Below are 27,861 nucleotides of genomic sequence, written 5' to 3'. Positions count from 1 at the left end.
TATAACATTGCATCCACTGTTAACAAAATGCATTTGTAGGCCTATAGATCAGGATGTTTGATTTAGGTTAGCTGTTCTGGCTGCACTGTGTAAGAGAGAATGGGATCCACCGCTCCAGGATTTAATCTATTTGCAGGTTCCAGCACCCTCTGACCTCGCCGATCACGCTTGTTGGGAATGCGGAGTTGTGTCACGCGCCTGTGTGAGGGGAATGCAGGTTGCAGCGCACCCTCTGTCACGCGCCTGTGTGAGGGGAATGCAGGTTGCAGCGCACCCTCTGTCACGCGCCTGTGTGAGGGGAATGCAGGTTGCAGCGCACCCTCTGTCACGCGCCTGTGTGAGGGGAATGCAGGTTGCAGCGCACCCTCTGTCACGCGCCTGTGTGAGGGGAATGCAGGTTGCAGCGCACCCTCTGTCACGCGCCTGTGTGAGGGGAATGCAGGTTGCAGCGCACCCTCTGTCACGCGCCTGTGTGAGGGGAATGCAGGTTGCAGCGCACCCTCTGTCACGCGCCTGTGTGAGGGGAATGCAGGTTGCAGCGCACCCTCTGTCACGCGCCTGTGTGAGGGGAATGCAGGTTGCAGCGCACCCTCTGTCACGCGCCTGTGTGAGGGGAATGCAGGTTGCAGCGCACCCTCTGTCACGCGCCTGTGTGAGGGGAATGCAGGTTGCAGCGCACCCTCTGTCACGCGCCTGTGTGAGGGGGAATGCAGGTTGCAGCGCACCCTCTGTCACGCGCCTGTGTGAGGGGGAATGCAGGTTGCAGCGCACCCTCTGTCACGCGCCTGTGTGAGGGGGAATGCAGGTTGCAGCGCACCCTCTGTCACGCGCCTGTGTGAGGGGAATGCAGGTTGCAGCGCACCCTCTGTCACGCGCCTGTGTGAGGGGAATGCAGGTTGCAGCGCACCCTCTGTCACGCGCCTGTGTGAGGGGAATGCAGGTTGCAGCGCACCCTCTGTCACGCGCCTGTGTGAGGGGGAATGCAGGTTGCAGCGCACCCTCTGTCACGCGCCTGTGTGAGGGGGAATGCAGGTTGCAGCGCACCCTCTGTCACGCGCCTGTGTGAGGGGAATGCAGGTTGCAGCGCACCCTCTGTCACGCGCCTGTGTGAGGGGAATGCAGGTTGCAGCGCACCCTCTGTCACGCGCCTGTGTGAGGGGAATGCAGGTTGCAGCGCACCCTCTGTCACGCGCACACCCTCTGTCACTTTGCCTGTGTGAGGGGAATGCAGGTTGCAGCGCGCACCCTCTGTCACGGCCCTGTGTGAGGGGAATGCAGGTTGCAGCGCACCCTCTGTCACGCGCCTGTGTGAGAGGGAGAGGGGAAGAGAAGATGGAAGGTCTTGTACACTAATCATATCTTAACCTGTTTTATGCAGTTAAGAGAGATTGCAAGAAGGTTTGTTGCACTTGATGTTCTGTAGCCTACATTATTAATAACTAAGTGAGAACTTTGTGAGAAGAAGTGGTTTGTCAATTTTTGACCAGCCCCGCCCGCACCCGCGATATTTTTTTTATTTGTTTGATGTGATTTCCTGTATTCTGGTGCATTTTGGGGATGGCCAATACTAAATTCAATCAGATTCATAGCCTACATCCTGATTTGTTGATATTGAGGCAATGATTCCATGCAAAGGCTTGGGCTTCAGGGCCCCCTGACCCCTTGGGCCCCTGGGCCTGGGCCCGGTAGGCCCGTGCAGTAATCCATCCCTGTGCATACTATCAAACTGTAGGCTACCTAGGCACAGTTGAGCTGCTGTGCTCTAGAATCTTTGCACAGGTGCATTCATAAGCCCATCCATACCGTGCCCGAGTTCACCTCTTCAAGCGGACCCGGGCTGCTTCCTTATGTGGAAAAATGTATAAAAAATCAAAAGGATACCTGCTTGTATGGGATTTCTGCAACAGTGGTACTGAAAACTTCTTGATAGCCTACTTGCTGCACATAACCTATAGAAAACACTTAATTGATGTGATATAATGATGACTTGTTAAATGTATGCCTACAATGGTTTATTTAACATCATAATTTATTTTGTCAGTCATCATGTTCATTTTAGTGGACAGGAAGGAAATTTAAACCATAGCCAATGCAGACAAAATTCCGCAATATCCTAGATAGACCTAACCCCAAGAGGGTCTGGTGTCCCTTTGTATGACGCACTTCCTGCGATGGTTGTTCATCTCTGAAAGACTTAAAGGCCCCCCCATGCAACATTTTCAACCTAATAAAACCGTTTTGAAATCATTGCGATAGTTAAATGACCTGTTGTGGCGAGAATGGCGGCTTTCCCTGCTCCCCTATACAGTCTCCTAGCGGAAAACCAGCCTTGCAAGATCTGCACTAGTGTCCCGGCAGTGTCTGAATCAGGAAGAAGCGAGAACGAGCAAGAAACACAAAATGCTCAAAATTCTCTGGACGTGTACATGCCACCCTCAAGCACCGGTTAGCCTTGCCGGCTAGCTAAAGGATGGCTTCATTTTTTAGATGTTTATCATGGCAGAGCCAGCGAAAAGACCAATGAGACGGTTGTGAAATATGCATCCCAAAGCTGCAGGGGGAGCTCCGTAGAGAAAAATGCAACAACAAAAGAAGAAATGACTGGAGTTACAGAACGGCCCTTTAACTCCCTCTCGTCCTTTTAGGCAAGCCCCTCCACTCGTCAGCCTTATTGCGATGCACTTATCGGGCATTTATTTCGGGCAGAACTGTGTGTGCGCAAGGCTTCACAGCACCAACCTCGCTCCAGCGGTGATATCACAACACATGATTGGCACGATATATTCACATTGACTTTTGGCGTTACAAACTAATCCCATGCCTTTATGGAGAAGTCTCTGGTCAAACCCAGAGTACTACAAGTTTGAATTTCCAAGATGGCTGCACCCATTAACAGTTAATTTGAGCTTTGTTTATTAGCAGATTTATGGTTTGTTACAAACTGGCTAGTAGCAACTGCTACCAATAGCCAATTGCTAACAAACGGTGGCATGTCTTGATGACAAATAGAACACAAACAGCTTGTATCTTTAAAGAAGCACTATGCAACAATTTTAGCAAAAATGACCTTAAAGGGAAACTTGGCAGGATTTCCCCCTCTGCTGGAGAAATTGTGCATTATGCTATTTCAAACTGTGGGAAAAGGTAACCATAAAGCACATGGATTTGTTTACAGTTTGGCAGAACTATGTGGATGTTACAAGGTAAGAAACACGATTTAAAACGAGTTTCTTGTTTCTCACTTCTCTTTCCGGGACGGTATACTCAATGTTGCAAGGTTGGTTTTCTGCCTGGGGACGCTAGGCGCAGCGGGGAAAGTCACCATTTTCACCGGAACAGGTAATTTAACCATCCAAATGATTTCTAAACGGGTTTATTACGTTGAAATAGTTGCCAAGTTCCCCTTTAATTATGCAGGTTGAGAGTTGTTCTGATGGTTCTACAACACTTTCTGGGTCGTTTGGTGGGTGCTTCGTCTCCCCCTATCGCTTCTCCGCGGAAAAACCGAATATGCAACTTTCAGTTCCCGGTCCGAAGAAATCCGGATGTGACTCAGCGGAAGTATCCAATCACGCCTCGAAAATGTAGTCAGATTGTAGTTTCGAAGAAGACTGCAAAACGGACCCCGACTTGGCTTTGTTGCTGTTGAAATTGTAAGTAGCCTACCCATGGGTGAACTTCGTTTTTGTAATGTGGTTTGATAGTCTCTTGAACAATGTGTTTGCTCGACCGTTTTATTGTGAGCCCTGTATGTGTTTAGCTTGGTTTCTTGATGGCTAGCTACCTATAGAGCAGTGGTCCCCAAACTACGGCCCGCCACCTCATTTTGGGTGGCCCCCCAAAACATGTCCGTGGTATATAGCATCTGGCCCGCATGGGACTACGACATCGTCAAACTATAACCTCCGTAATTTCCCCCATTCATTCTCTATGGCGAGTCTTAACAGTACACATGTAATACTCTTTTTGTCCACTGGTGGTTGCTTTGGCGCTGTTTCGCGTTTGCCATCGAAAACGGAATGAAATGTAGGCCTACCTGCAAACAAGGTAAGAGGTACTGACTGCATCAGTGCTCAAAGTATTCTAAAAGTTTAGCAATTCATTGTTTATCAATTAACTTCTATTCAAGTCATATTTCTCGGACTTTCTGGGATAATTATTTATATTTTTTATTCACTCGTTCAAATGTTCATACAAATTCACAATTCACAAAGTTCTCATCAGGTGAGTGAAAGAGTTCAGAGTTCACACATTCTGAGTAAAATACACTTTTGGGAATGCTATTTTTTTTACTAGTATTATTTCATTTGAGCTACATTTTATACTGATATGGAATGATTGCAATATAAACACAGCTAACAATAGTATTAAATTCCAGTAGCCTATGATTAAATGTAATGGAATATTCAACTAAGGTGAGTCTCTGGCCCTCTCTTAGAGCCAGGCATAGTGAGCTGGCCCTCGGAAGAAAAAGTTTGGGGACCACTGCTATAGAGTATCTCGTAAATTACCCCACTAATAATGCCCTGAATGGTACGAAACTTCTACAGTAGTACAACTATGTTCTTTACTCATAAAACGAGGCATTGAAAAGTTTGTAAGTACACCAGGAGTTTATTTAAATAACACTTGCCTGATGGATTGTACTCTGCTACTATCTACCGCTGCGTCGACGTTACTTCCGTGATTTGGGAAAAGCCCATAAAAGTCCTGTAAAAGTAAGACATTTTTTGCACAGTGTTCAAACATCTTCATTTGAAGGGGAATATATCCAGTGTCGCTCTCTCTCAAATTCAAATTCAAAAAGTTTTATTGGCAATTATTGGCATGACAATTCATAAAAGAAAGTGTTGCCAAAGCATACAATATTAACTCATCAGAACATAAAATAACAATCATAAAACAATATCTGTGATTCTAAAAAAACATGCACACATACACACACTCACAATCGCGCACGCACATAAACATTTTAGTTTGTTATGAGAAAAAATGAACACACATAAAACAGAAAAGGAAAAAGAGAGATGATGTAAGTAACCGACTGGGGGTGGAATTGCATCTACGTAATGTCTATTCTAACACTGTGTAGTGAGGAGACAATTGGCAGGTTCCGGTATCCTCTCCCAAGAGTATTGTGAGCCTCTCCTGCTCTTCCAATGTGAGGAAGCCTGGGGTGGCCTGGTCAAATCTATCAAAGTATTCATCCCTTTGGGGTGTGTACTTATCACAATATAGAAGGGCACCTCTGACTCTACCTCCCCTGTCATACAGTGACCACATACCCTTTGCTCTTTGGTAATGATTTTTTGTGTCTGCCTTTCTGGCTAGACAAGTATTCATCTCTCTCTCTCTCTCTCTCACACTCACACTCACACTCACACACACACACACACACACACACACACACACACACACACACACACACAAGCCAACAGACATGCAGACAAAGCCAGACAGTGACAGATCAGAGATCACATATATTATACATTACTGGGTGTAAGCAAATAAATCACAGAGAAGAAAATGCAGACAAACAGGCTTTTTCTTGAGAGGTGATATTCTAATCCTGCTTTCTTTCTCTGCCATTATGGACAACACTGCATTCACATTTCTTTGCTTATTCTTTTTTATTTTATTTTCCCTAGTATTTGCAGACCTTCTCGGCCAGGCTGATGCTGGCTGATCCACTCTCTGAAGAGAGATTAAAGGCAGAGTCCGCAATTCTGGTGAAAGGTTACTGACAGTTCAGCTCAACAGCCAATCAATGTACACCCTCTCCGCTGTGCTCCTTAAAGGTGCTCTAAGCCTGTATTTCTTAACTGGTGGGTCGGGACCCAAAAGTGGGTCGCAGAACTGTTGTGGATGGGCCACGGACAAAATTAATTTATAATGCCAAGGTGTCAAAGTGACGCCAAAATTAATTGGGGTCAATGGAATGCTAACTCCAACTGAACGACTTCTAGCCTCAAAGCTGCCCATAGAGGGTACGCTCTCCGAACGTTCGCCTACCCCCTTGGCTATCTCTCTGTTTTGTTTGAACATCAACAAAAGTGACGTTACCCAACAACGCTAAGAGCAACTTTAAACAATGTGCTGATCGGTTGGAATTCGTCATGGCTCAGTCAAGAGGTGCGTTCAAGTTCCTTGAACAGAGGCGAAGGTTTGCGGCAAACATGTTTGGATGAACCATACAGTCACTATTTTGTGTAAACATTCCATCTCAATGGTAACTCTCCGTCCAACTCTCAATGTGTTTGCACTGAACTACCTCCTCAAACTGTTTGCGGAAAACTCAAGGCAATCAGAAAATCTTTTATAAACGTTCGCCTATGTTTGCGAATTTGAACGCACCTCCGGCCTGTTTGTTTCCCATTATTAGCATCATGAGTGTGCAAAACACACTGAACAGACAGGCCATGAGGAGCAATGAGCTCAGTTTAAAAGAAAGTATATTAGCTTAGAATTGTGGAGTGCAACTTTAGGACAGACACAAACACACACACACAATACAACAGTTTGCTTTACAAGCATTGGCTTGGTTGATTCTCATAGAAAAGAAACCATTTGAAAACATACATAACAGTAGCTGTAAAAGTGACTTCCACATGGTCACTCCCCTTAGTGCTTTTGCAATTTATGAAGGTAAGAAGTCTGTTATGACCTGCTAGCTGGTTCACCCCAATTGGTTTAAAGGTACGGTAAGCGATTAAGCAATTTCTAACACGTAACAAATTTAGAAACATTTAGCAAATATCTCCTCATGATTTGATAACTCACCGTTCTCTGAGGACACAGTAAAAAAAATGTGAACCAAACAATGTGGGGGCAGCCTGCCCCTCAAACAATAACAAACCCCTTTGTGGAGTTTCTCGGGGAGTGCTGAAGGGACAGGTGAGCTACTTCTGTTTTTGTTTGGTCTTCAGCTCAAATATAAGGAAGTTGCTTTTGACAAAAATGTCTGCTAAGAAACACGAACATAAGCATAAACAAACGCAATGTCATTCAGCATTGCTTACCCTACCTTTAACAGGTTTGACGCTTCTGTAGGCTATGTAAGGTAAAATGGCCTAGGCCTATTGCATGTAGGCTAATCATTAGCCTACTCAGTAGGCTAAGCCAAGCTCTGCAATATAAGCAAGACATCTACAAATGGAAACATCTGACTGACTTGGTAATGCTATTAGGGATATTACCCAGTGCCTAAATATGATTTAAAATACAATATTAACTTATCCAAAGCTAAGTAGGATGGGCTATACCAGGCTAATAAAAAAATATCTCTTAATGTATATCAGTTTAGAAAGTAATACAGTATGTGAGGTGCACTGCCTTTGACAATGTCTTTCCTCAGTTTTCCAGTCTGCCTCTTCAACTAATTCTCATCAGAAGTCAGAGGCCAGCTCATCAGGCATCAGCCACCTGTCTTACTATGCTCCATGTGACACAGTCAATAAATGTGCTCAATGGAAATGGCTAACCATAAATATAAAGCAACCAAAATAGCGTGATAACAAAGGACTTGCAGAATAATAAAAATATGCATATGAGCAGCTGTCTGTCTTTGTAAAACATATTCCCTCGGTTTTGTGAAGTATGAAGAGCGCCCTCAGGTGGTCTGAAAAAGCAATAGCCCGGTGAAAGTATTGTCCTGTGGGCTGCTGCCCACCAGACTTCCCTGGGATAGTTCTAGGTACAGCTGCTCGCCCAGCTCGAGCTGCAGCAGACATACACGTGTGGCAGGTCCCGCTGGCTTCCGCTGGCTCTGATGAAGGCTCGCTGCTACAACTCCCTCGCCTCTCATTAGACGAGCCAAAGATGCCCCTGGCCCAAAATCGAGCGTCACGACAAAGAGGTAAAGTCCTCTGACGGGTGCACGGAACACTCCGGTTGTGGCAGAGTACATTTGGCCACGGTCCAAAAGGGTGTCCTCAAAGATCAGCGGACCATCCTTACTGCTGCCACTCTTGGTACTTGAAATGAACGCAAGGGGATAGTCTGATTGGATAGCTGAGGAAAGAGTGAAATAGGCATGTAAAATATATGTCCATTGAAGGAGTTTTAAAATGTATTTTTATAAATTCAAACTAAATATTTAGAGCATTATTCCATATCTGAAAAGGTCATTGGGGAAGTTAACATGGAATTTGGCCTAGGGGACACACAGTTAGATGTTTATTGTTACTATCACCAGAGGGAGCCATAGCTCCCTAACAAAAGCTGAATTGGTGAACATTGGTTTTCATGAAAACAAACTGTTATGACCCGTCTTAAACTTTGAGCAAACTGTTTTTTAAACATAACAAGCTGCCATTAAAGTCACAGAGGCCTTTGTCTGTATGTTACATCCTAGACTAGATTTGCTTTTTCCCCATCTCTTTTTTTTTCATCTCTTCTCTTCCCATATCTTCTTAATTACTAACTCAACATCCGGAACTTTCAGGTACAACAGTTTCTTCAAAACTGTTTTTCATCTTATAGTGGCAGATGTCCTTCACATTGTAAATGTATCACTTGTCTTAAGTTCCTGAAAACAGCTGTTCTATAGCCCTTTCTCAAGAAGAATAACCTGGATGCCTCAATGCTAGACAATTACAGGCCCATATCCAATCTACCTTTTATTGGCAAAATTATTGAAAAAGTAGTCTTTAATCAACTAACCACCTTTCTAACATCAAATGGGTATTTTGATTACTTTCAGTGAGATCTTCAGGCCAATTACATCACTGAAACAGCTCTTATTAAGGTTTTAAATGACATACACCTCAGTACAGATGCAAGCAAAACATCCGTCCTAGTACTACTGGATCTTAGTGCAGCATTTGACGCTGTTGATCAGAACATATTATACAGATTAGAACACTGGGTTGGATTTACAGGTATACCGGTAGTTAGCAACTGGCTCAAATCATATCTACAAGAAAGGAGCTTCTTTGTTGCCATCGGCAACTGTACCTCAACACCAACGTCCTTGACCTGTGGTGTTCCCCAGAGGTCGATCTTGGGGCCACTATTTTCAGCTCCCACTTGGACAAATCATCAAAAATAATTTGATTTCATATCATAGCTATGCAGATGACACACAAATTTACTTAGCTGTCACCAAATCACTATGGTCCCCTTGAATCTCTTTGTCAGAGTATTGACCAAATCAACAACTGGATGTCTCAAAATGTTCTTTAGCTGAACAAAGAAAAAACTGAAGTAATTATATTTTGTAAAAAGGAGGAAAGACTAATGATTGCCACTCTCCTTGACACAATAGGGTTCAAAGCAAAGGATACTGTTAAAAATCTTGGTGTATTAATTGACAGTGATCTAAATTTCAACAGGCACATGAAAGCAATAACTAAATCAGCTTTTTACCACCTCAAAAACATTGCCAAAGTTAGAGGGCTGATGTCAAAACATGATTTAGAAAAACTCATTCATGTCTTTATATCTCCAGCAGGGTTGATTACTGCAATGGGCTTTTCACAGCCCCTCCTAAAAAGACTATCAAACAGCTTCAGGTGATACAAAACAGAATCAGCTAAAAAAACTAAAACTAAAAGAACTGACCACATTAATGCAATTCCAAGTCCCTGCACTGGCTTCCAGTGTCACAGAATTGACTTTAAAGGAGAATTCCGGTGTGATATTGACCTAAAGTGTGTTGAAACATGATACCGAGTGTGAACGTATGTCTCATAGCCCATCTCGGCTTGTCCCCTGCACTTCAATGCAGGGGACAAGCCTCGTAAATGGTGTAAAACAGTGATTTATTTGCATGGCTAGCCCGATGCCGAAGCACCACCATTGAAAAAGCTGTTGGTAGCATCGGCTAACTAGCGCCAGATTTTGGAGTGCAGGGGACAAGCCGAGATGGGCACCGGAGATCACACCGGAATTCTCCTTTAAAGCACTACTGCTTGTTTATAAATCAGTAAATGGAGTAGGAACTAAATACCTATCAGACATGCTGCAGCAGTACACCTTCACCTCTCAGGTCTCGGGAGAAAAATCTGTTAGTAAAACCTGCTGTTAGAACTAAACATGGTGAAGCAGCTTTTAGCTGCTATGCAGTTCAGCTCTGGAACCAACTTTCGGAATACATTTAAACACTTTAAACAGGCAAACTGTTCTCAGATACCTTCTGCTAACTGCACTGAGTTACACATTCTGAATCTGTCTTTAAATTATTCTACCTTGTCTTTTATTTTGTCTTTTGAAATTATTTTTTATTTTTAAATGATTTTACCTTGTGTGTTTTATGTTTTCTTTTTATTATGATCTTTACTTTTTGAACTATTTTTTGACTATTGCCCTTTTATGCTTTTATTTGCTATTATTGTTTGCTTTTGTTTATGTAAAGCACATTGAATGACCTCTGTGTATGAAATGTGCTATATAAATAAACTTGACTTGACTTGCCTAATTAAAATAGATACTTTTAAGTTTTTCTTGTATAGAGTTGTGTGTTGTTTTGTTTCTATCTACCTGTTGTCTCAAGTGATACATCCCTCCTGCTACGATGGGTGGCTTTCTCTCCCTGAAGGCTGCCCCTCTTTTGCTGCCTCTTCTGCTGCTTAGCGTCCTTCCTCTTCATCATCGCTGACAGTTTGTCAAGATCCAGTGAAGCCTCCGAGCCAGTCAGACCCTCTGTGTTGCTGAAGAGGCTCTTGAATACCTGCAGGTGCTCTTCAAGGCCTTGGCGCAGAGAGTTGACCTCTGCCTGCAGTTTCCCCTCCACCCCACTGGGGGTGGTGTCCTTGGTGCAGTTGCAGCAGGAAGCAGGGCAGGATCGCCCTTCAATGCTCTTCACCCGAATGGCAAGTTCCTCCACGGCCTTGTCCAGACTCCAAAAGTCACTGTCAGAGTAATCTTGTCCATCCTCTGGCTCATCATATAGGATTTCTTTCAAATCTTTGTCTCCACTTTTCTTGGCAAGTCCTTGCATTTCCCAGTCAGTCAGCACTCGTCCGGGCTCATCTGCTGCCTCGGACTCCGAAGCCGACGCAAGCTGCTTCTTCAAATCCTGGATCAACTTCCTAGTCGCCGGCATGGAGTTTTCCATCTGCTTGTCCATGGGCAACTTTGAAAAATCAAGCACCTCCATGCCCAGCACCACCTCCAGGACCTCGGCGTGGCGGGTGGCGTCCATCAGCACGGAGTCGAAGGAGCTTTGGAGGCGCTGGACCTCAGCCTCCTTCCTATCCTCCTTGTTCTGGAGGGCCTGGATGTCCTGCTGGCTGGCCACGAGCGAGGCCTGCAGCACGGACACGTTGAAATTTAGGGCCCGGGTTCTCTCCTGCTCAAAGGCCAGCGCGTTTTGCACATAACTCAGTCCTTGCTTGAGGTCCTGCACGGATGGCATCCAGTCATTCCAGCCCTCTAGCTTGGACTGTGCGTCCTTCTCCAGGGCCATCTGGTTCTTGTTGGCTAACGTGTTGACGCTGGCAATGGCCTCTTGCAATTTGGAGAGCGAGGCCTGGCAGTTGCAGCCACCGCCGCCTGAGCTGGCGTTAGCGTAGAGGCGCTTGAACAAATAGTCCATGTCGTTGTCCACATCCTGCAGCTGTTCGCCCTGGAGGGTCAGGTTGTTGGCCAGCTCATCCACCCGCTGGAGCACCACCGCCCGTGCTGCGTCCACCTCAAGACCTGTCTCCATGAACTGGATCTGGCTCTGGCGGCCAGTGTCGACGATCTTCTCGTCCAGCCCCTGCAGGACGCTCTGCAGGTTGGTGATGCCCTCGTCCGTCACCCGGAGCCCCTCGCTTAAAGCATCCACCCTCACCGTGTTATTCACCACTTTCTCGTCCAGACGGGCGATGGCATCCCAGATGTGGGACGTGTCCATGCTGGTCGGTTGGCTCTGAGCGGGGATGATGGGTCCTTCAATGGGTGTGTCCCAGGATCGCTGGATTTCCTCCTCTAGGTGTTCCTGGCTCTGCCTCAGCTCTAGGATAGACGAGTTCAAGGCCTGAAGATTCAGCTATGGAATACACGTGGGAGGCAAAAGGAAGTGACTAATTGTTAATGATCAGTTGGTCACAGCTAATAATGCAATCCAAAAAGGAGACTCCCAGGCTATGTATGATTAGAAAGGAATCACAGACTGGGTTAGTCAGTCCGCAAGCATCTGGGGTCAACTCTGACTCAGACTTAAAAACAGATGAGTAGTAGCTTGTGGCACACAAATAACAAAAGTATATTGGGTGCTCGTGGGAAATTGTGGAAAAATGCCTTGAAAGCGGAGGAGGAATCCAGGCACTCCAGATATGTGATGAGGAAGGATGCATGAAAATGGCTTTATTATTACAGCTAAATCACTAAAACAGCATGTTCTGACCAGTTTTGGTCTTTATGAGGGCTTAAAACATTGTTGATATTGCTAAAAATGATTTCCTGCTAAACTTAAACATTTGAAATCTATAATTTACACAGTCAGTTCACTATTCTCAAATACGGAAAAGTATGCTTTGCTACTACCAAAGATGGTTTGTGGGGCCACACCTGTAAATTCTTCTGCTGTCGCTTGACCTTGGCATCGACGTCCGTCTTGAAGATGGTCAGGTTGTAGTGAAGCATGGCATGCTGGGAATGCAGCCTCTCGTCCAACTGCCTCTGCAGCTCCTCGATCTGTTGGAAGCTCTCCTCCAGCTTCCCCTCCAGGAACTCATAGCGACTCGTTGGGTACTCCTGCCCCTCCTGCCCCTCTTGCGTCTCCACAACTCCTTGGCTCAGGGTTTCACGATCGCGGTCCCCTCTTCCCCTCTCCTCTTGTTGGAGCTTGAGGGCGGCCACGTCGCGGGACAGGCCCCCCACCTCCTGGGAGAGGCGGTCCAAGTGGTGGTTGAAGCCGTCCAAGGTCGGCTGGAGCTGGGCCATGATCACGGAAACTAAGTGAGGTAGGGCCAAAAGGCCAGGAGAGTTGGGAAGAGGTAGGTTCACATCTACGGGACCTGAGGGTCACAAAATAGAATAAGGACTCAGAAATGTATGTAGAAACGCAACTTCAGTTTGGGAGTGGACGAAAGTACAGTGTTTCTGTATAGCGTAATTGACCACAGTTCAGAAGATGGCCCAAATGGCATGCTGGGAACTGATTGTCAAAAAACGGCACTACCAATGCTCCACCATACATTCATTTATATTTATTAAGTAGATCATATTTATGTATTACATACATATTTAGTGAGGTGTACCCTTGGAGACAATTTGAGAACAATCTCCATTGCCTCTTTGTAACAAGAGAATGCCCTGGAGTAAGGCTTTCTATAAATGCAGAATAATCTTGATGATGTTTGAATAATGACCTAAGTAAAGAAAAAAATACAGTGTATCTGAACATTCAAGATTAATTCAGATTTAATCTTTTTATTGTTTTCGCTCTGTGTCCACTGAAATGGGTGTCATTGTTAAATAAAACAAGGGCTCTTTGGTCACAGCCCAAAAATAGATCATGTGAAATATTCCGCCATCATCCACCCCCATGCATAGTTTTCCCTCCTTTGATTGTGTGTATGTTTGTTTGCCAGGTCACACAGTGATTTCATGCTGGAAAGTAGGACGTCTCCAGAGGCTACCCTCATGACCTCAGCTGCTTTTTAATGATCTCCCATCAGCCCAGGGCTTTCACAGGAACACCAGAGGAACCCATTTAGGTGGATGTGTGTGTGTGTGTGTGTGTTGAATGTGTGTGTTTGAATGTGTGTGTGTTTGTTTGTGTGTGTGTGTGTGTGTGCATCTGTATCAACAGTATATGTGTGTTGGAATCTGTACATGTGTTAAATGCTTTGTGTGGTGGTAGGTGTGAACATGTGCTGAAATGTATATGACTGCATGTGGCTAGGTACTGAGCGCAGATCTATCTACACAGGCAGGCACATACATAGTCATGGTTGGTACTGTACATGTTTGAGCTTGAGTATGTCTGGGACTACATTCCCATATGATGGAGAAAAAGGATGTTTGTTAACATGTGTATGCATCTGATGTTGAGAAATCATTTAGCTCCTTGTGTGTGTTTGAGATTGTGTGAGTGTGTGTGTGTGTGAGAGAGAGAGAGAGATTGTGTGTGTGTGTGCGTGTGTGTGTGTGTGTGTGTATCTATCTGTATCTACAGTATATGTGTGTTTATGTGGTTAATCTTGTATGTTTGTGTGTGCCTGCATGTGTGTTTTTCCTGTCCTTAACAGAGAATAAGCATGTGTGTGGTGCTGATTGTGTGTGACCATGCATATGTGTGTGTGAGAGAGAGAACGTGACACACGGCCCTCTGTCCATTTTCCACACCCCGTTCTCCCGATATCTGGACAGGATCCAGACCCGGCTCGCGCCGCATGCTGAGTCTGCTTACCCTCAACAATGTGTGTGTGTGTGTGTGTGTGTGTGCATGTCCCGGGGGCCACACAGGGGCCATTTTATCGCTCCTCGGTTGTTTTCTTTTTACCAGGAGATGATGTGGAGCTCCTACAGTTCTCGGCTGCCTTTCTCATTCCCGAAGAAGGACACAAGGTCAATGAGAGGGTGGTCCCTTAGCAGCAGTAAGAAATCACCCAAATCTACAAAAACGTTACACCTCCTCCCTTTCTAAAATATGTGTGTGGTCAGCTTTGAACGTCGGTACTTTGTTGAATTGTCACTGTGTTGTGTTTAATTAGCTGTGGTCACAGTGACTGTTCTTTCGTGCTTTCATTTTTTCGAGACAGTGTGACGTATTCAGTGGACATAGCTGGACCGCTGGTGTAACGTAATGGGCAAAATTTACACCGCCACGCCAGTCAGGAAGCATGCGTCACCTCCAACGTGCGGATGCGAGAGGCGAGTGACGGCTCTATATCTGAACCCCCTCTGTCATTCCCACAGCATCCTTACATCACGCTCCCACGCAGACAATGCATGGTTGCACTCTTTCTGCAGGCCAGAAGAAAGAGAGGATTTCCTGTGGAGGAAACGGTAAGGCGATGGAGGCTGGGGGGGTGGCAGGCAGGGGTGAGGGATCGGCGGAAGAGAACGGGACATTGAGATGAGGAGGAGTCCATGCGGGAGCGTGGAAATGCTCCCTGTCGTAGATTCCAATCCCCTTCCCAACCCCCCAGCTCAGGTCAGGGATATTTACTGCCTTCCCAATCCTACAACTCCCCCACCGCCCTACCCCTGTCTCTCTTTCTCTCTCTCCCTCCCCCCATCTCTCTTTCTCTCTCTGTTTAAGGATGTGGATGAGACTAACATACTGCTGACTAGACTGCAGCTGATAACATATCTGGAAGCTCGTGTTGGGTGGACGGAAGCCCACACACCAATATTTTGATTTGTATGTATATTTTATCTTCCCAAGTCAACTATTTTTGAAAATGTGTTTAAATGAGTTGTGGGAAAACGTAAAAAATGTCCATATCAGTGAATGTTTTCAAATACATTTTTTTAACAGCTTAATTTTATGTTTGTGGGAGCAATTTGTCTAGTTGGCAGTGCTCTATGTCACTTAAGATAACAGTTCAGCACAAAATCTGTAATAATCTCCTGGAAAATCTGTTGTGGGTCCTACAAGTCTACTGATAGAGCCAGGCACTAAAGAGGGCCAGAGGTGCAACTCTGAGAGACCAACTAGGGATGAAGTGTGTGCTTTCACTGATCCATGAGGCATTCTGGAGGATTGAGATGTACTTGTGTTCACCTCCCCACCTATCAACTATATCTGACATTCGTCTATTTATCCAACTATCCGTCCATCCTTCTGTCCATCTATTCTATATGTATGCTTATCACCCGGAGAGAAGAAATACTTTTCTGATTGGCTGGTGGGGTGGCTATTAAGTAAGGGAGAACGGTAGTCGAGGTGTCCTGTTACGGAATTAATGATGCGTCGGGGAGTTCTTTTCCTCCGCCTTGTCCATTAATTCAGTATAACGGGACACCTTGGCGGCCGTTATCCCTTACATAATGGCCGGCGTTCTATACACTATTCCAGTGTTTCCCATATATTGACTTATTTGTGGCAGCCCACCACAATATTAACATTGACCACCACACAATGATTTTCTATGTTGTACTACTTAAATTGGATGAAATCCTTTCATTGTATAGCTATGCGCACCTTTGCACAGCCTCCCCTTGTGTCTCTGTCCCTCAACAAACCTGCATGCATTTTAAAAACTCTGAACACCCCCTGTCACCTACCAGCACAAATAGAATCCAATTCTGTGGGACACACTGTATTCCTTATATATACAGGGCATAATGCATATGTTGAAAATGTATTTTAGCAGTGGGGTTGCACTGTAAAAAAGTGAGAAAGCGAATAGGCTAATGCAAGACAATGGTGGGAAACTAGGGCACAATTTGCTCGTAGAGCGTTTTGGTTGGAAAAGTGGTAAACATGGAGGTACTGTATTTCCTGTTTTGAGTTTTGTTTAGGTCGTTACGTAACTGAAACACCATCTTTGGCAGCCAACTCTGACAGTTTAGCTGCTTAGTGTCCGGATGCATGTGGCGAACCTAGAAGCAGCAACTGAGTTATCTGTGTGTAGTGACCTTCCGCTGGCCTACCTCCTTGATCGTAGGCATGTTGACTGTGGTTATGGTCTGCGTGGTCTTGGGGGCTGTGTGGGTAGTCGTAGGTGAGGTCCGCAGACGTGTCGTTCTCCGCTGGCGTCCCGCGGGCCTCATACAGCTCACTGCCCGACACCTCAAAGTCATTCTGTTCCCAGTTCGGGTCACTGATAAGTTGTGGTTGTCCTTGCGCTCCTGAAGGAAGAAAAGAAGAGATCTACACTCAATGCACTGCAGTAGGTCAACTGGTATAGTGATGGGTTTGACACCCATGGAAACACACGCACTAAATCATACACACCAATGGCAATGGAATTGCTCTATACTGGAAGACATTTTCTATTAAAGTGTCGGCTAAATGACTAAAATGTAAATGTGCGACCATGGTAAATTACACTGCCATAGGCTTTACTAAATGCACTGCTGAGCTTACTGAAAAATCAGTGTTGCATTCAGTCCATTTTGTGTGGCGCTAACACAGTGTAATGAAAATGCAGTCAAGTGGAGCATTTTTAACTTATGCAAAAGGCTGGTTTCTTTATTGCCGAGTGTGTGTGTGTGATTGTGTGTAGGCTTATGTGTAATGTATGAGAGGAAGAGATGAAGGGGAAGAAAGTGAGAGTATTGCAGTGGTTATTTGACCAGTGGAGCTGAAGGATTAATTATCTGGGAGCTTTCTCCTTCGGAAGCTCGGTCAATAAGAGGCGTGGAGGGTCTTGGAGCGAGCTGGTCAGCAGCTTGGGAATTTACTCTTTTGTCCCTGGCTGCTTTTGTTTGTGTCCTGAAGCCGTTACGAAAAGGCCAGGGGTTTATTTTTAGGGGCCCTGGTATTTAGCTGCCGGCCTGGGCTCGCCATTAGTTTGGTCCGGAGTGTGTGTGATGTTTTTGTGTTGTTTTGAGTTTGTGGCTGTTTTTTTGTTTTGAGGTAGTCATCATGAGTGACGCCCCACTTGTGGCCTTGCTTTATGCCTCCAATGGACTGCACAAACACACACGCACACACACACATGCACACGCACACACACACATGCACACACACTCACACTCACACACACTCACACACACACACACACACACACACACACACACACACACACACACACACACACACCCTTTCCTGCCTCCCAGGGGAGGTGATGACCTTCCCAAAGTCCAGCAGGCTGGAACACAAACATTCACTCACTCCTGCTGGCTCAGTCCGTGTTCACTCCTGGCCCGTGCATCACTTCCCTAATTAGCCAGAGAGCTGGTGAAGGTAAGCAGGGGTTTGGCTTTCCTGTCCATAACTAGGGTGACCAGGCAAGGACCTACCTGGCTGGTGAACAGTGGTCCATTCTCCTGGATGGGTTCTTCCTGCCACGGTGGGCGACTGAGGATCAGCGACATGGTCCTCTGGAACTAGAGAGGGCGAAAGAGGAGTGAGAGAAAGAGGAGGCGGGGGGGCATGGCACACACAGGAAGTCTGTTCTATATTAGCACTTGGAAAATATAGCAATATAGCTCTAAATCTCCAGGCTGGAAGAGCGTGTGTGCCAACTCACATCCTGTGGCATTGTGTTTTGTAATGTGGATTTTGGCATTGTGTTTTGTAATGTGTTTAGAGGGGATTCCTGCGTGTGTGTGTGTGTGTGTTTATACCTGAGTCTTCACATCTCTCTCCCCCATGGCCAGGGCAGCAGCGCCATAGTAAGGCTGTGAAAATCTTCTGCTTCTCCCGGTACACCGGCCGTGTGGACATCTTATACCTTCACACACCACAGGGTTAAAGGGCAGCATATAGTACCTGTCAGCCATCTAAAGCTCCACGTAGGTTAACTTTAGGTTTACTTTGCACTGTACACTACTAAGATGAGTTTGTCTGGTGAACTTGTCCAGTACTTGTCCTAATATATTTTACTTGAGTACATCATACAGAAGAACAAGAAGGACCAGAGTTCTAGACTAGAACTGTCTAGAATATTATATGAAATATATGTATTGTCCATGTTTATGTTTTAAGGGTTGAAATTTCTTACTGAGACACAAACAAATATGCCACATATCCATGGTTTTGGCATTGAGTTATGTATAGTAGTACATGGGGAAATTCATGGTCCTCTGAAACTAGAGAGGGTGAAATATATATATATACTCCCGTGAGGGAAATTTGGTCTCTGCATTTATCCCAATCTGTGAATTAGTGAAACACACTCAGCACACTGTGAGGTGAAGCACACACACTAATCCCTGCGCAGTGAGCTGCCTGCAACAACAGCGGCGCTCGGGGAGCAGTGAGGGGTTGGGTGCCTTGCTCAAGGGCACTTCAGCCGTGCCTACTGGTCGGGGTTCGAACTGGCAACCCTCCGGTTACAAGTCTGAAGCGCTAACCAGTAGGCCACGGCTGCCCCTTTAATGTAATGTGTTAGAAGTGATTTCTGTGCGTATGGATGTGTGTGTGCGTGCGTGTGTGTGTGTGCGTGTTTGAGACTGAGGTCTGAGGGGGTGTGAGACTGGTCGGTTGCCCTCACAGAATGATCTGGCAGTCGGGGGTACCGCTGGGGCAGGGGCTCTGGGACTTGATGGTGTACTTCTCCATCCCACAGGACACGGCCATGGTGATCACGCGCCGCTGCACATACGCACACCAGTTCCTGGAGACAAGGAGACAGTTTTAAAATGAGATTTACTGAAACAATCATATCCTCCTGAGAACCAATCCATAGACCTATGTCCTCTGTAGTGGACATAAGTTCTAGAAGCATACCCCTTTACCCCTTTGAGCTATTCTAACAGTTCCTGTGGTCTTTTAAAGAGGACATCCTGGGCTTTCTAATGATATATCATGTGATTGGCTGGGTAGCTGGGAACCTCCTCTTCCTGGTTCTCAAAAATGGTTGACATCAAAACAAGCACATTTTATGGAAGGAGGAGAGATAAGTCAAATAGTGTCTTCTTATTAAGCATTCATTATGATGGCAATATATGGTCTTGTTAATGAAAATGTCAGGAATTATATGATTCATTTTGAAAGAAGTTAAGTTATTTACATTTTGAAATAATAGTGACTTTATGAATGTCCATTATAATGGACACCAGGACCAAAATATTTTGATTTTTTGGGAAATTTAAGAGATCATTTGTATAGGATGAATGAGGGGGGGGTTCAAGGGGCTAACCCAACTGCCAGGGGTCTTGGTGTGTGTGTTGGGGGGATGACAGGGGAGATGGGGGGTCAGATTTGGAGCTCTCAGGTGATGAGTGAGTGAAACAGAGATGAGGACTATGAACCTGTGCCTCAAGAAGATAGCGAGGAAGAGTAAAACTGAAAAATGAATTATTGCAGATGAAAGAAAAACATGAAATTGAAATGAACAATCCAGAAAAAAGAAATACAACTGTCCAAAAAGGCAAATAAAGTAGTCTAGAAGGATAAATAACATTTTCCCTTATATTAAGTTTACCCTTAATATAATACCACTAACAGCATAATTTGTCCATTTTTGTCTATTTTCATGGCTACCATTTCATAGTAAAACGGTCCTTTTGTCCACCACAGGGGACATGCTATAAAATTTAAAATAAAAATAAATTAAAAAAAATAAAAATTGTAAGATGTTTTTTTAATCCTGAATAGAAAGGAAATCGCAAAAAAAAAGAAATTGTTGGACACTTTTTTTTCTTGGTTCCCAGGAGAATATCATCCTATTACAGGTAAGATCAGAACTTGTTTACTCACAACACTACAATTGTCTTCACATGTGGTCTTAAAATTGAAATGATTGATTATCTAAGTTGTCAAACGAATACATCACGTGAGCAGACACCATATATATATATATATATATATATATATATATATATATATATATATATATATATATATATATATATAGTACAGGCCAAAAGTTTGGACACACCTCATTTCAATGCGTTTTCTTTATTTTCATGACTATTTACATTGTAGATTCTCACTGAAGGTATCAAAACTATGAATGAATGCAAAGTTATTTGGCCCACAGATGAATATTTGTCAAGTTATGGCTTGCTGAATATGTTATTAAATTTAAAAAAAATAGTAATTTTCAAAAAGAAAATATAAAACGTTTTCAGTTAAGTACATAATCCCATATGTGTTCATTAATCGTTTTGATGAATCTACAATGTAAATGAAAATAAAGGAAATTGAATGAGAAGGTGTGTCCAAACTTTTGGCCTGTACTGTATGTATACCATATATATATATATATATATATGGCAGACACACTACAGCTGTAACAGAGGGTCTTGAAGCTTTTGTAGTGTGACTTGTTCAGACTTTTCTCTCTGGTGGAGTTTTTTGCTCACTAAGGGGTTTCCTTTCTGCTGCAGAAGGTTACATATGTGGAGGACCTCTTGGAGACAGGAAGACCCTTCATTTGACCTGGTCATGTTAACCATGGGTAAGGGAAAGAGCTCATTGTTTTTAAAATGATACCTCAGTAATCCTACTTATTCTAGGTCATTATATATGCTGACTGAGACTGCTTTGACTCTAAGAGATACATCTGTGAAAGCCAGGGAGGTCTAAAGAGGCCAGTTATCCTCTCAAACACATCAAAAATATTGTAATCATCATAAATGTATTAAAATATCTTACATGGTTGTTTTTTCATGTTACATTTCAAAGTCAGGGTCATATCATATCATCATATTAAAAATCCACCAGGATTACAATTGCTATGCTACTACTACCCTTTGGTTATTGAAGGGGAAAGGATAGAAAAACACCACTTGAGGTTCTTAGTGTTGTTTTCACATGAACTAAGAAGTTATTTGTTATTTTATTGATATGAAGTCACTATCTGTGTTTTTAAATATGGCAGATGTTGGACTGCCTCCTATCAAGAAGACATGGTTTCCTCATGCAGTGGGGACACAATGGAATCACTTAGTTCTTGTCTGTGTGGTAATGAAAACTGACTCTGAAACAATTTGTTTATTTTCTCCAGTCAAATGTTGTTGCCTTGCCTAATACTTTACGACATCCCTGATTTACGAGTTTGTTTTTCTTTTTCCTACATGGCCAAGCCCGACACAAACCGCCTTGTCTCTTCCTGACATGGCACAGGCAAGGCACTGGAGTTCCTTCCTTTACCAACAGCCCTCAAAGCCACGGCGGGCAGGGCAACAAAACAGCCAGCCACCATAGTGGTGGTGCAGAGGGATTGATCTCTTGGCCTCTCTTAGGGAGGAGGAGGGTTGTGTGGAAGGTTGTTTTCCCACCAGGTGTCCTTCTCTGACCTTGCCCAGACGCCCATGGCGTCCACTCAGAACCTGAACTGCGTTAACCCACTCCAGACCCCCGGCTCGCAGCCTGTCTGCTGTAATGGAGACGAATGAGAGAGAGTTTGGGGTCGTTGCACCGCTGAGGTGAGGTCATCACGCCTGACCAAGGTGGTCCTGGGATGCAGGTGAGCAGAAGGGGCGTCGAATTCCAATCCATGGCCCCAAATCTACCACAACTTTCCAATTTCCAACCTTGCAGCAAGTTCACATGTAACTGTCTGGAAACATGTACAGTAGGCCTGGTGGGCTCATGTAGCAGTACCATGAATGTAAACAAACCTTATAGTCATGTGTGGGTAATCTGATATGATGATTAGTTTTCAGGCATGCAGTATGGACAGAGATTATTTCTGATATGAAGCTAAAAAGATTGCCTGCAAAGGAGATTGTTTTCACTTTAAAACACTGTGGATGTATATAAGTGGGAGAGCAAAGGAGGGAAGTTTGAGTAATTTGGGAAGGCTGTCTGGGGGTCATTTGTTTGCTTTACTCTCCCCTTACACAGAACCATGAATCAGAGAGCGAGAAGTCAGTGAGTAGTTGGGGGGACAGCGGGCTACCCGGGTCTCCCCAGGTCTCGCCTGGGCGCCCCCCTGGGCGAGTGGTGCTGCTCGGGGTGAGCGCGGGGGTCTCCAGTGTTTGGTGTTTTAGCTGGAACACGCCGCTGCCCCACTGACTCATGGGTCGGGCCGAGCAGGGCAAGGTGCGGCCCGTCTCTGTCATCTCCAGCCAGAGGCCCTGACGCCCACAGGAGGCTGTTGTGCTGCTACGAAGCCAGTTGCGTTGTGTCACCGGTCACGGGGTTAATTGATTTTGTGTGGGCTGCGTACCTTCATCAGGATTTGTGTGAGTGGCTTAGCGAGTGAAATAATTACGTCTTCCTCCTCCCCTCTCTCAATCTCTTTCTCTCTCTCTCTCTCTCTCTCTCTCCCTTTCTGTCTGTCTATTTATTTTCCCTCCCATCTTATCCAACTCTGTTTCCAGACAGGCTTATGCTGCTGTGTCCTCCTCTGCACACCAGGCTGTTTCATCTCCCTGGCTGGTTTGGCTAAGTGCACCTCCACTCTCCAGCCCCTGTGGACAAGAATAGATTGTGTTTGGCTGCCTGACTTTGTGCTCATGTTCCAGCCTAAACAGACCCCCTGCGTCGAGTCGAGGTGCAGCTGGGAACACGCACACAGACACCGAAAACACACGCGTGGAAACATGCAACTTTAATGTCCGGGGGCCCGCCTCGTATTCAAGAGTGTCTCTTAGCAACGGGGTTGCACTGTGAAAAAGCAAGCCAGCAAATATGTAAGGCAAGACAATGGTGGGAAACTAGGGCAAAATTTGTTCATACAGCTTTTTGTTTGGGGAAAGTGGAAAAGATGGAGGTACTGTGCTTCCTGTGCTGAGTGGCTTGAGTAGTCCAGTTGCTTTCAAGATGAGGACATTTCTTCACTTCATTTAAAGTTGGGTGAACATGTGATGAATGAAGTAAGGCTAATAATAAAAAAAAACACTGCGACCTTGCCAGCCTTGATACTGTGTTGTAAATTATATTCAGAGAAAGCTGAGATACAGATCATCCCCGCGTAACACAACGAGCACTTCCACCCCCAGATCTCACACACTTTCTGTGGCCCTCATAGACTAAACACAAAGCTCCGGCAATGACGCCTGAACCACAATCTTCCAAAAAAAAAGATGGGGGGAAGATGATGCCTCTTGGCACAAATGCGACCAGCTTGCGTAAGACCGCTGTCCCCTTGTTTACCGAAGGACCCAAACCCTTCCAGTGGAATGCAAACATCCTAAAACACACATGGTGAGTGTTACTCAATCTGTATATCTGTCTTTCTTTTCAAGCATTGTGGTTCAAAGAGTGAAAATATCGGAGATGCTCTCCAGAGCAATGCACCAGTGCTCTGATGCAACAACGTCCTACTCTCAGCAGAGTGTGGCCTCAGCCCATAGGCTGAGCCGCATGTTTTACGTTGAGTATATCTACACGGTCTGTCATCCCTTGACGTATGTGTGTGTGTGTGCGTTATCTGGAGATCCCTGCCAGTGGACTGTCCTGCCAGGCTCCCACATGCCTCTCTGATGACCCCCACCAGCCACCCACCCACATTCCGCCCCCCAGGACCGCCCTCATGATAGCCGCGCGTCCTCTCAGAGTTTCCCCGTGTCACATCCTCCCCGTGTCACTTCCTCCCTCCACAGACATCATGAGGAGACATCCCCATGTCAGCACACAATGCCTGGCTCCCCCACCCCACCTCCATCACCCCAGCAAGCCCCATTCTCCAATACCAGCAGAAGCAGCAGCCATGCCCAGCTCCTCAGAGGAAGGAAGAGGACACTCCTTTACCCTTCCTTTGCTCTTAGAGTTTCTCTGTCATGCAGTGCTTGATACTCTGTCTCTCCGTCATCTCTCTCTTCCTCTGCATAATTTTCTCTGTCCCTCACTCTCTCTATCACCCTCATTCTCCTTCTCAAATGTTTCTTTTTCTTTTTATCACTTTTGTTGTTGTTTACATATGTATGCCTTGGTAATAATTTCCATTTCATCATCTTTTCTCTCCCCCACACCCACTCAACCTCGGACCCTCTCCCAGGACATGTGCTCATGGCTGTCTCTATGCATGCACCAAACCTCTGACCTTCCGGCTGTTTCCGCTACTGCACAACCCCTCTGCACCCCCTCCAACCCCTCACCCTCCACTCCAGCCTTCATGTTAACGCTCCCGGTCTGTCTCCAGTCCCTGTGCATTCACCGACCTCAAACACTGTTTGTGTTGGACGCTTGATAAGTTTTCAGCAAAGCATAACATGGAGCTGAACGACCTGTGGAAGGAGCTGTTTCTGTAATAAGTGAGCATCCAAGATGGATTGCTAGTCCATGGAGGCTGGGAATGAGAGAGAGAGAGAGAGAGATAGAGACAGAGGGAGGGAGAGGGAGGAAGGGAGCTTCCTCCTCTCAGTTCGGGGTTATGAAGACTTCCATGTAACCGGTTTATCACTGCGCCCCTAAGCCCCCCCTGTCTCGAAATGGATTACAAGTCAATATTAATAGAAACGATTTTTGTTTTTCTTGGGTTCAGATTAAAAGCTCGGAGTTGTTTGCTGCAGTCTCACCACAGCTGGGATAGATAAGACAGACCCCATTATGTCCTTTTGTGTTTCGTTTAGTGCAAGCTTTGGTGTATTAGACTGTTCAAAGACACTTAGGTCCTACAGAGCACAATGACTGATACATGTAAAATGGAGTCAAGTACGGAGGGGAGAATGCTTTGGACGAGTGTAGTCTGAGATCTTGTTTACCATAGAGTTTAGCATGGACTTGGAAACAAAACAATGCCTTGTATGCCAAAGAAATAACAAGGGAGAGAAAGAGAAAGAAAAAGAGATAGCAAAACAAAGCTCAAAGCAGTCTGTGTGTGTAAGAATAATGTCAACATGAGGGACATTAGCAGGATCCAGGCATCGGAAACAAAGGCATGAGAGGGAGATACCAACAGAGGGAGAATCAGGGGAGGAAGCCACAGAGCAATCAGATGGCGGTGATAGGAGGGAGTCCCCCCATGCCTGCTGTCCCTGGGATCAGGGGAGGCCTGGTGGGGCAGCGCAAGAACGGACGCTTGGTGGTGGCGGCGGATGGGACTGGTGCTTCCGCTCTGGAAACCGGAGCAGGGAGATGCAATCAGCAGACCCCATAGCTGAGGCCCCCTGCTGGGCTAGAGCAGCCGGCCAGACAGCCGGTACCCACAAGGCACTTCCAGGGGGTGCATGTAGAGGGGCAGACAGGATTTGGAACGTTTAATCCTTTTTAATGTCCGCTCTCTAGTCCACTGATTTGAGCCGCGATGCTGTTTGAAATGGCTGCACAAAATATGATTATCCTGGTGGTGGACATATGTGTATATATATTTATTTAAACTTCATCTCCTAAATATCCTTCAACTAAGTTGGATTACTTTATGATGCACTGAACAACACAGTCAATGTGGAGGTAGGATTGTCTGCATATTTACTGGCTAGAAGCCCCTAACCCCCCCCCTCACGCTAAGCCTATTTTCTGGAGCCTATTGGGGAGTGTGTTTTGGAGTTCTCCCCTGGCCCCTCAGTAACCCACTTCAGCTTCATGCCAAAGCCTCACGTCACGTCAATCAAAAGACCCACATTCACGCCCACATTCCCGCCAAGCTCTCCTCTCCTCCCTGAGCTCCACCTGTTGTTTAACAAGGCCCTGTTCCACACCACTGGACGCTTTTTACAACTGAATTAAATCTCTCCAAACCAGTTCTATGCTTCCAACCCAGGTGTGTTTGTGTGTGTGTGTGTGTGTGTGTGTGTGAATATCAGTGAATGCTGTGTGTGTGTGTGTGTGTGTGTGTGTGTGTGTGTGTGTGTGTGTGTGTGTGTGTGTGTGTGTGTGTATGTGCTTGTGTGTGTGTGTATGTGCTTGTGTCATTCAATCACCTGAACCGTGAGCAGCAGTGAGGTAACCTCAACAAAACCACAGCTTGTGTTTACTCAGGTTCATGCTGGCTCACGTTGTGTGTGTGTGTGTGTGTGTATGTGAGTGTGTGTGAACCCTCTTACCTCCTCCTCGCACAGCCCACAATACCAGTTATCACCATCTCACTCTCTCTCTCCATCCCTCGCAATGTGCTCCCTATTACCTTCCCCATGGTGGCACGGCAGAGGAAAGAGCCTGCACCCCCTCCTCCCTCCTCTTTCCTGTTCGAACAAAAAACCCATTTGGAGGACTTCTGAAGTGGCTTCTCTTTTTAAAAAAAAAAGAAAAAAGAAAAACAAATGGCTCCGGCCCCAGAACGACTCCCCTCGGGCCACATTATCAGGGTATCGGGGCAGCGGTGAGTGGCCAATTTAGGGCTGTAATGTGGACGAAGTCATGACAAGTCCCCCAAGGTTCCTCCTTGCCCCTCACTTGAAAAGAAGATCAAAATCGTGCAACAGCACAACGCACCGGGTCAGCTCCTAAAAAACTACAGGAATCCTATGGGCTCCCATGTTTTTCCGGGAACAATTAAGATGAATTACCATTGATTAGTAGCGCGTAAAGGAAAACATGTGCGCTCCTATGACACTGGCGTTAGCCAGGGGACCCTGGTACAGTGCCAATAAGCAGAGCAGGGGGCCAAGGGCCAGGCAGTGAGCGCCGTGTTTGTGTACGAGAGTAGGGTTGATACATAAACGCTTGCTGTCTGAGACTGGACCTTTTGTTTAGGTTTTCCACCAGCTTAGTGCTGATTACAGAAGAGATTGCAGAGATAGTGGACGGAGCAAAAGAGCAAAAGATAGAGAAAGAGAGAGAAAGAGAGCAGAGCATTGCTGGAGGGTCAGAGGGAGTTGACAGTGCTGACAGAAAAGAGCAGGAGAACCTCCCGGAGTAGCAGGGGGAGAGACGACGTGTATTTGTGAGAGTGCTTTTCTTTATGGTGCTGAGTTTATGTGGGGTGGAAGTGCTTCAACCTGGGTGGCTCTCCAAGGAAAATAATGAGATCCAAAACATATAAATTTGGAATCTCAGCTTTAATTAGTGAGAGCGTTGGTGAGCTAACCAATGTGTGTGAGTGTGTGTGTTTTGCGAGCTCTCGCAGGTGGGTGTTCTCTTCATGTTCTGAATGAGAGAGGAAATAATGTGTGTGTGTGTGTGTGTGTGTGTGTGTGTGTGTGTGAATATCAGTGAATGCTGTGTGTGTGAATATTAGTGAATGCTTTGTGTGTGTGTGTGTGTGTGTGTGTGTGTGTGTGTGTGTGTGTGTGTGTGTGTGTGTGTGTGTATGTGCTTGTGTGTGAGTGTATGTGCTTGTGTCATTCAATCACCTGAACCGTGAGCAGCAGTGAGGTAACCTCAACAAAACCACAGCTTGTGTTTACTCAGGTTCATGCTGGCTCACGTTGTGTGTGTGTGTGTGTGTATGTGAGTGTGTGTGAACCCTCTTACCTCCTCCTCGCACAGCCCACAATACCAGTTATCACCATCTCACTCTCTCTCTCTCCATCCCT

General features: G+C 45.6%; 1 protein-coding gene across 1 annotated transcript in view; it reads right to left on the bottom strand.

Annotated features, from left to right (window-relative positions):
- Positions 1–4,792: 4,792 nt before the first annotated feature.
- The window catches only part of mmrn2a (multimerin 2a), a 24,624-nt gene continuing 1,555 nt past the window's right edge, over positions 4,793–27,861 (bottom strand). The window contains exons 2-8 of the mRNA XM_048269634.1: positions 19,044–19,166; positions 18,175–18,281; positions 17,848–17,934; positions 16,534–16,731; positions 12,496–12,944; positions 10,480–11,974; positions 4,793–8,010 (exon numbers count right to left, since the gene is read on the bottom strand). Coding sequence (XP_048125591.1) covers positions 7,610–8,010; positions 10,480–11,974; positions 12,496–12,944; positions 16,534–16,731; positions 17,848–17,934; positions 18,175–18,281; positions 19,044–19,166 — 2,860 coding nt within the window. The 3' untranslated portion in view covers positions 4,793–7,609. The remainder of the gene's footprint in view (positions 8,011–10,479; positions 11,975–12,495; positions 12,945–16,533; positions 16,732–17,847; positions 17,935–18,174; positions 18,282–19,043; positions 19,167–27,861) is intronic.

Source organism: Alosa alosa, chromosome 18 (genome assembly GCF_017589495.1).
Source record: "Alosa alosa isolate M-15738 ecotype Scorff River chromosome 18, AALO_Geno_1.1, whole genome shotgun sequence".
Taxonomy (NCBI): domain Eukaryota; kingdom Metazoa; phylum Chordata; class Actinopteri; order Clupeiformes; family Clupeidae; genus Alosa; species Alosa alosa.
This window is presented reverse-complemented; position numbering and strand designations above follow the sequence as displayed.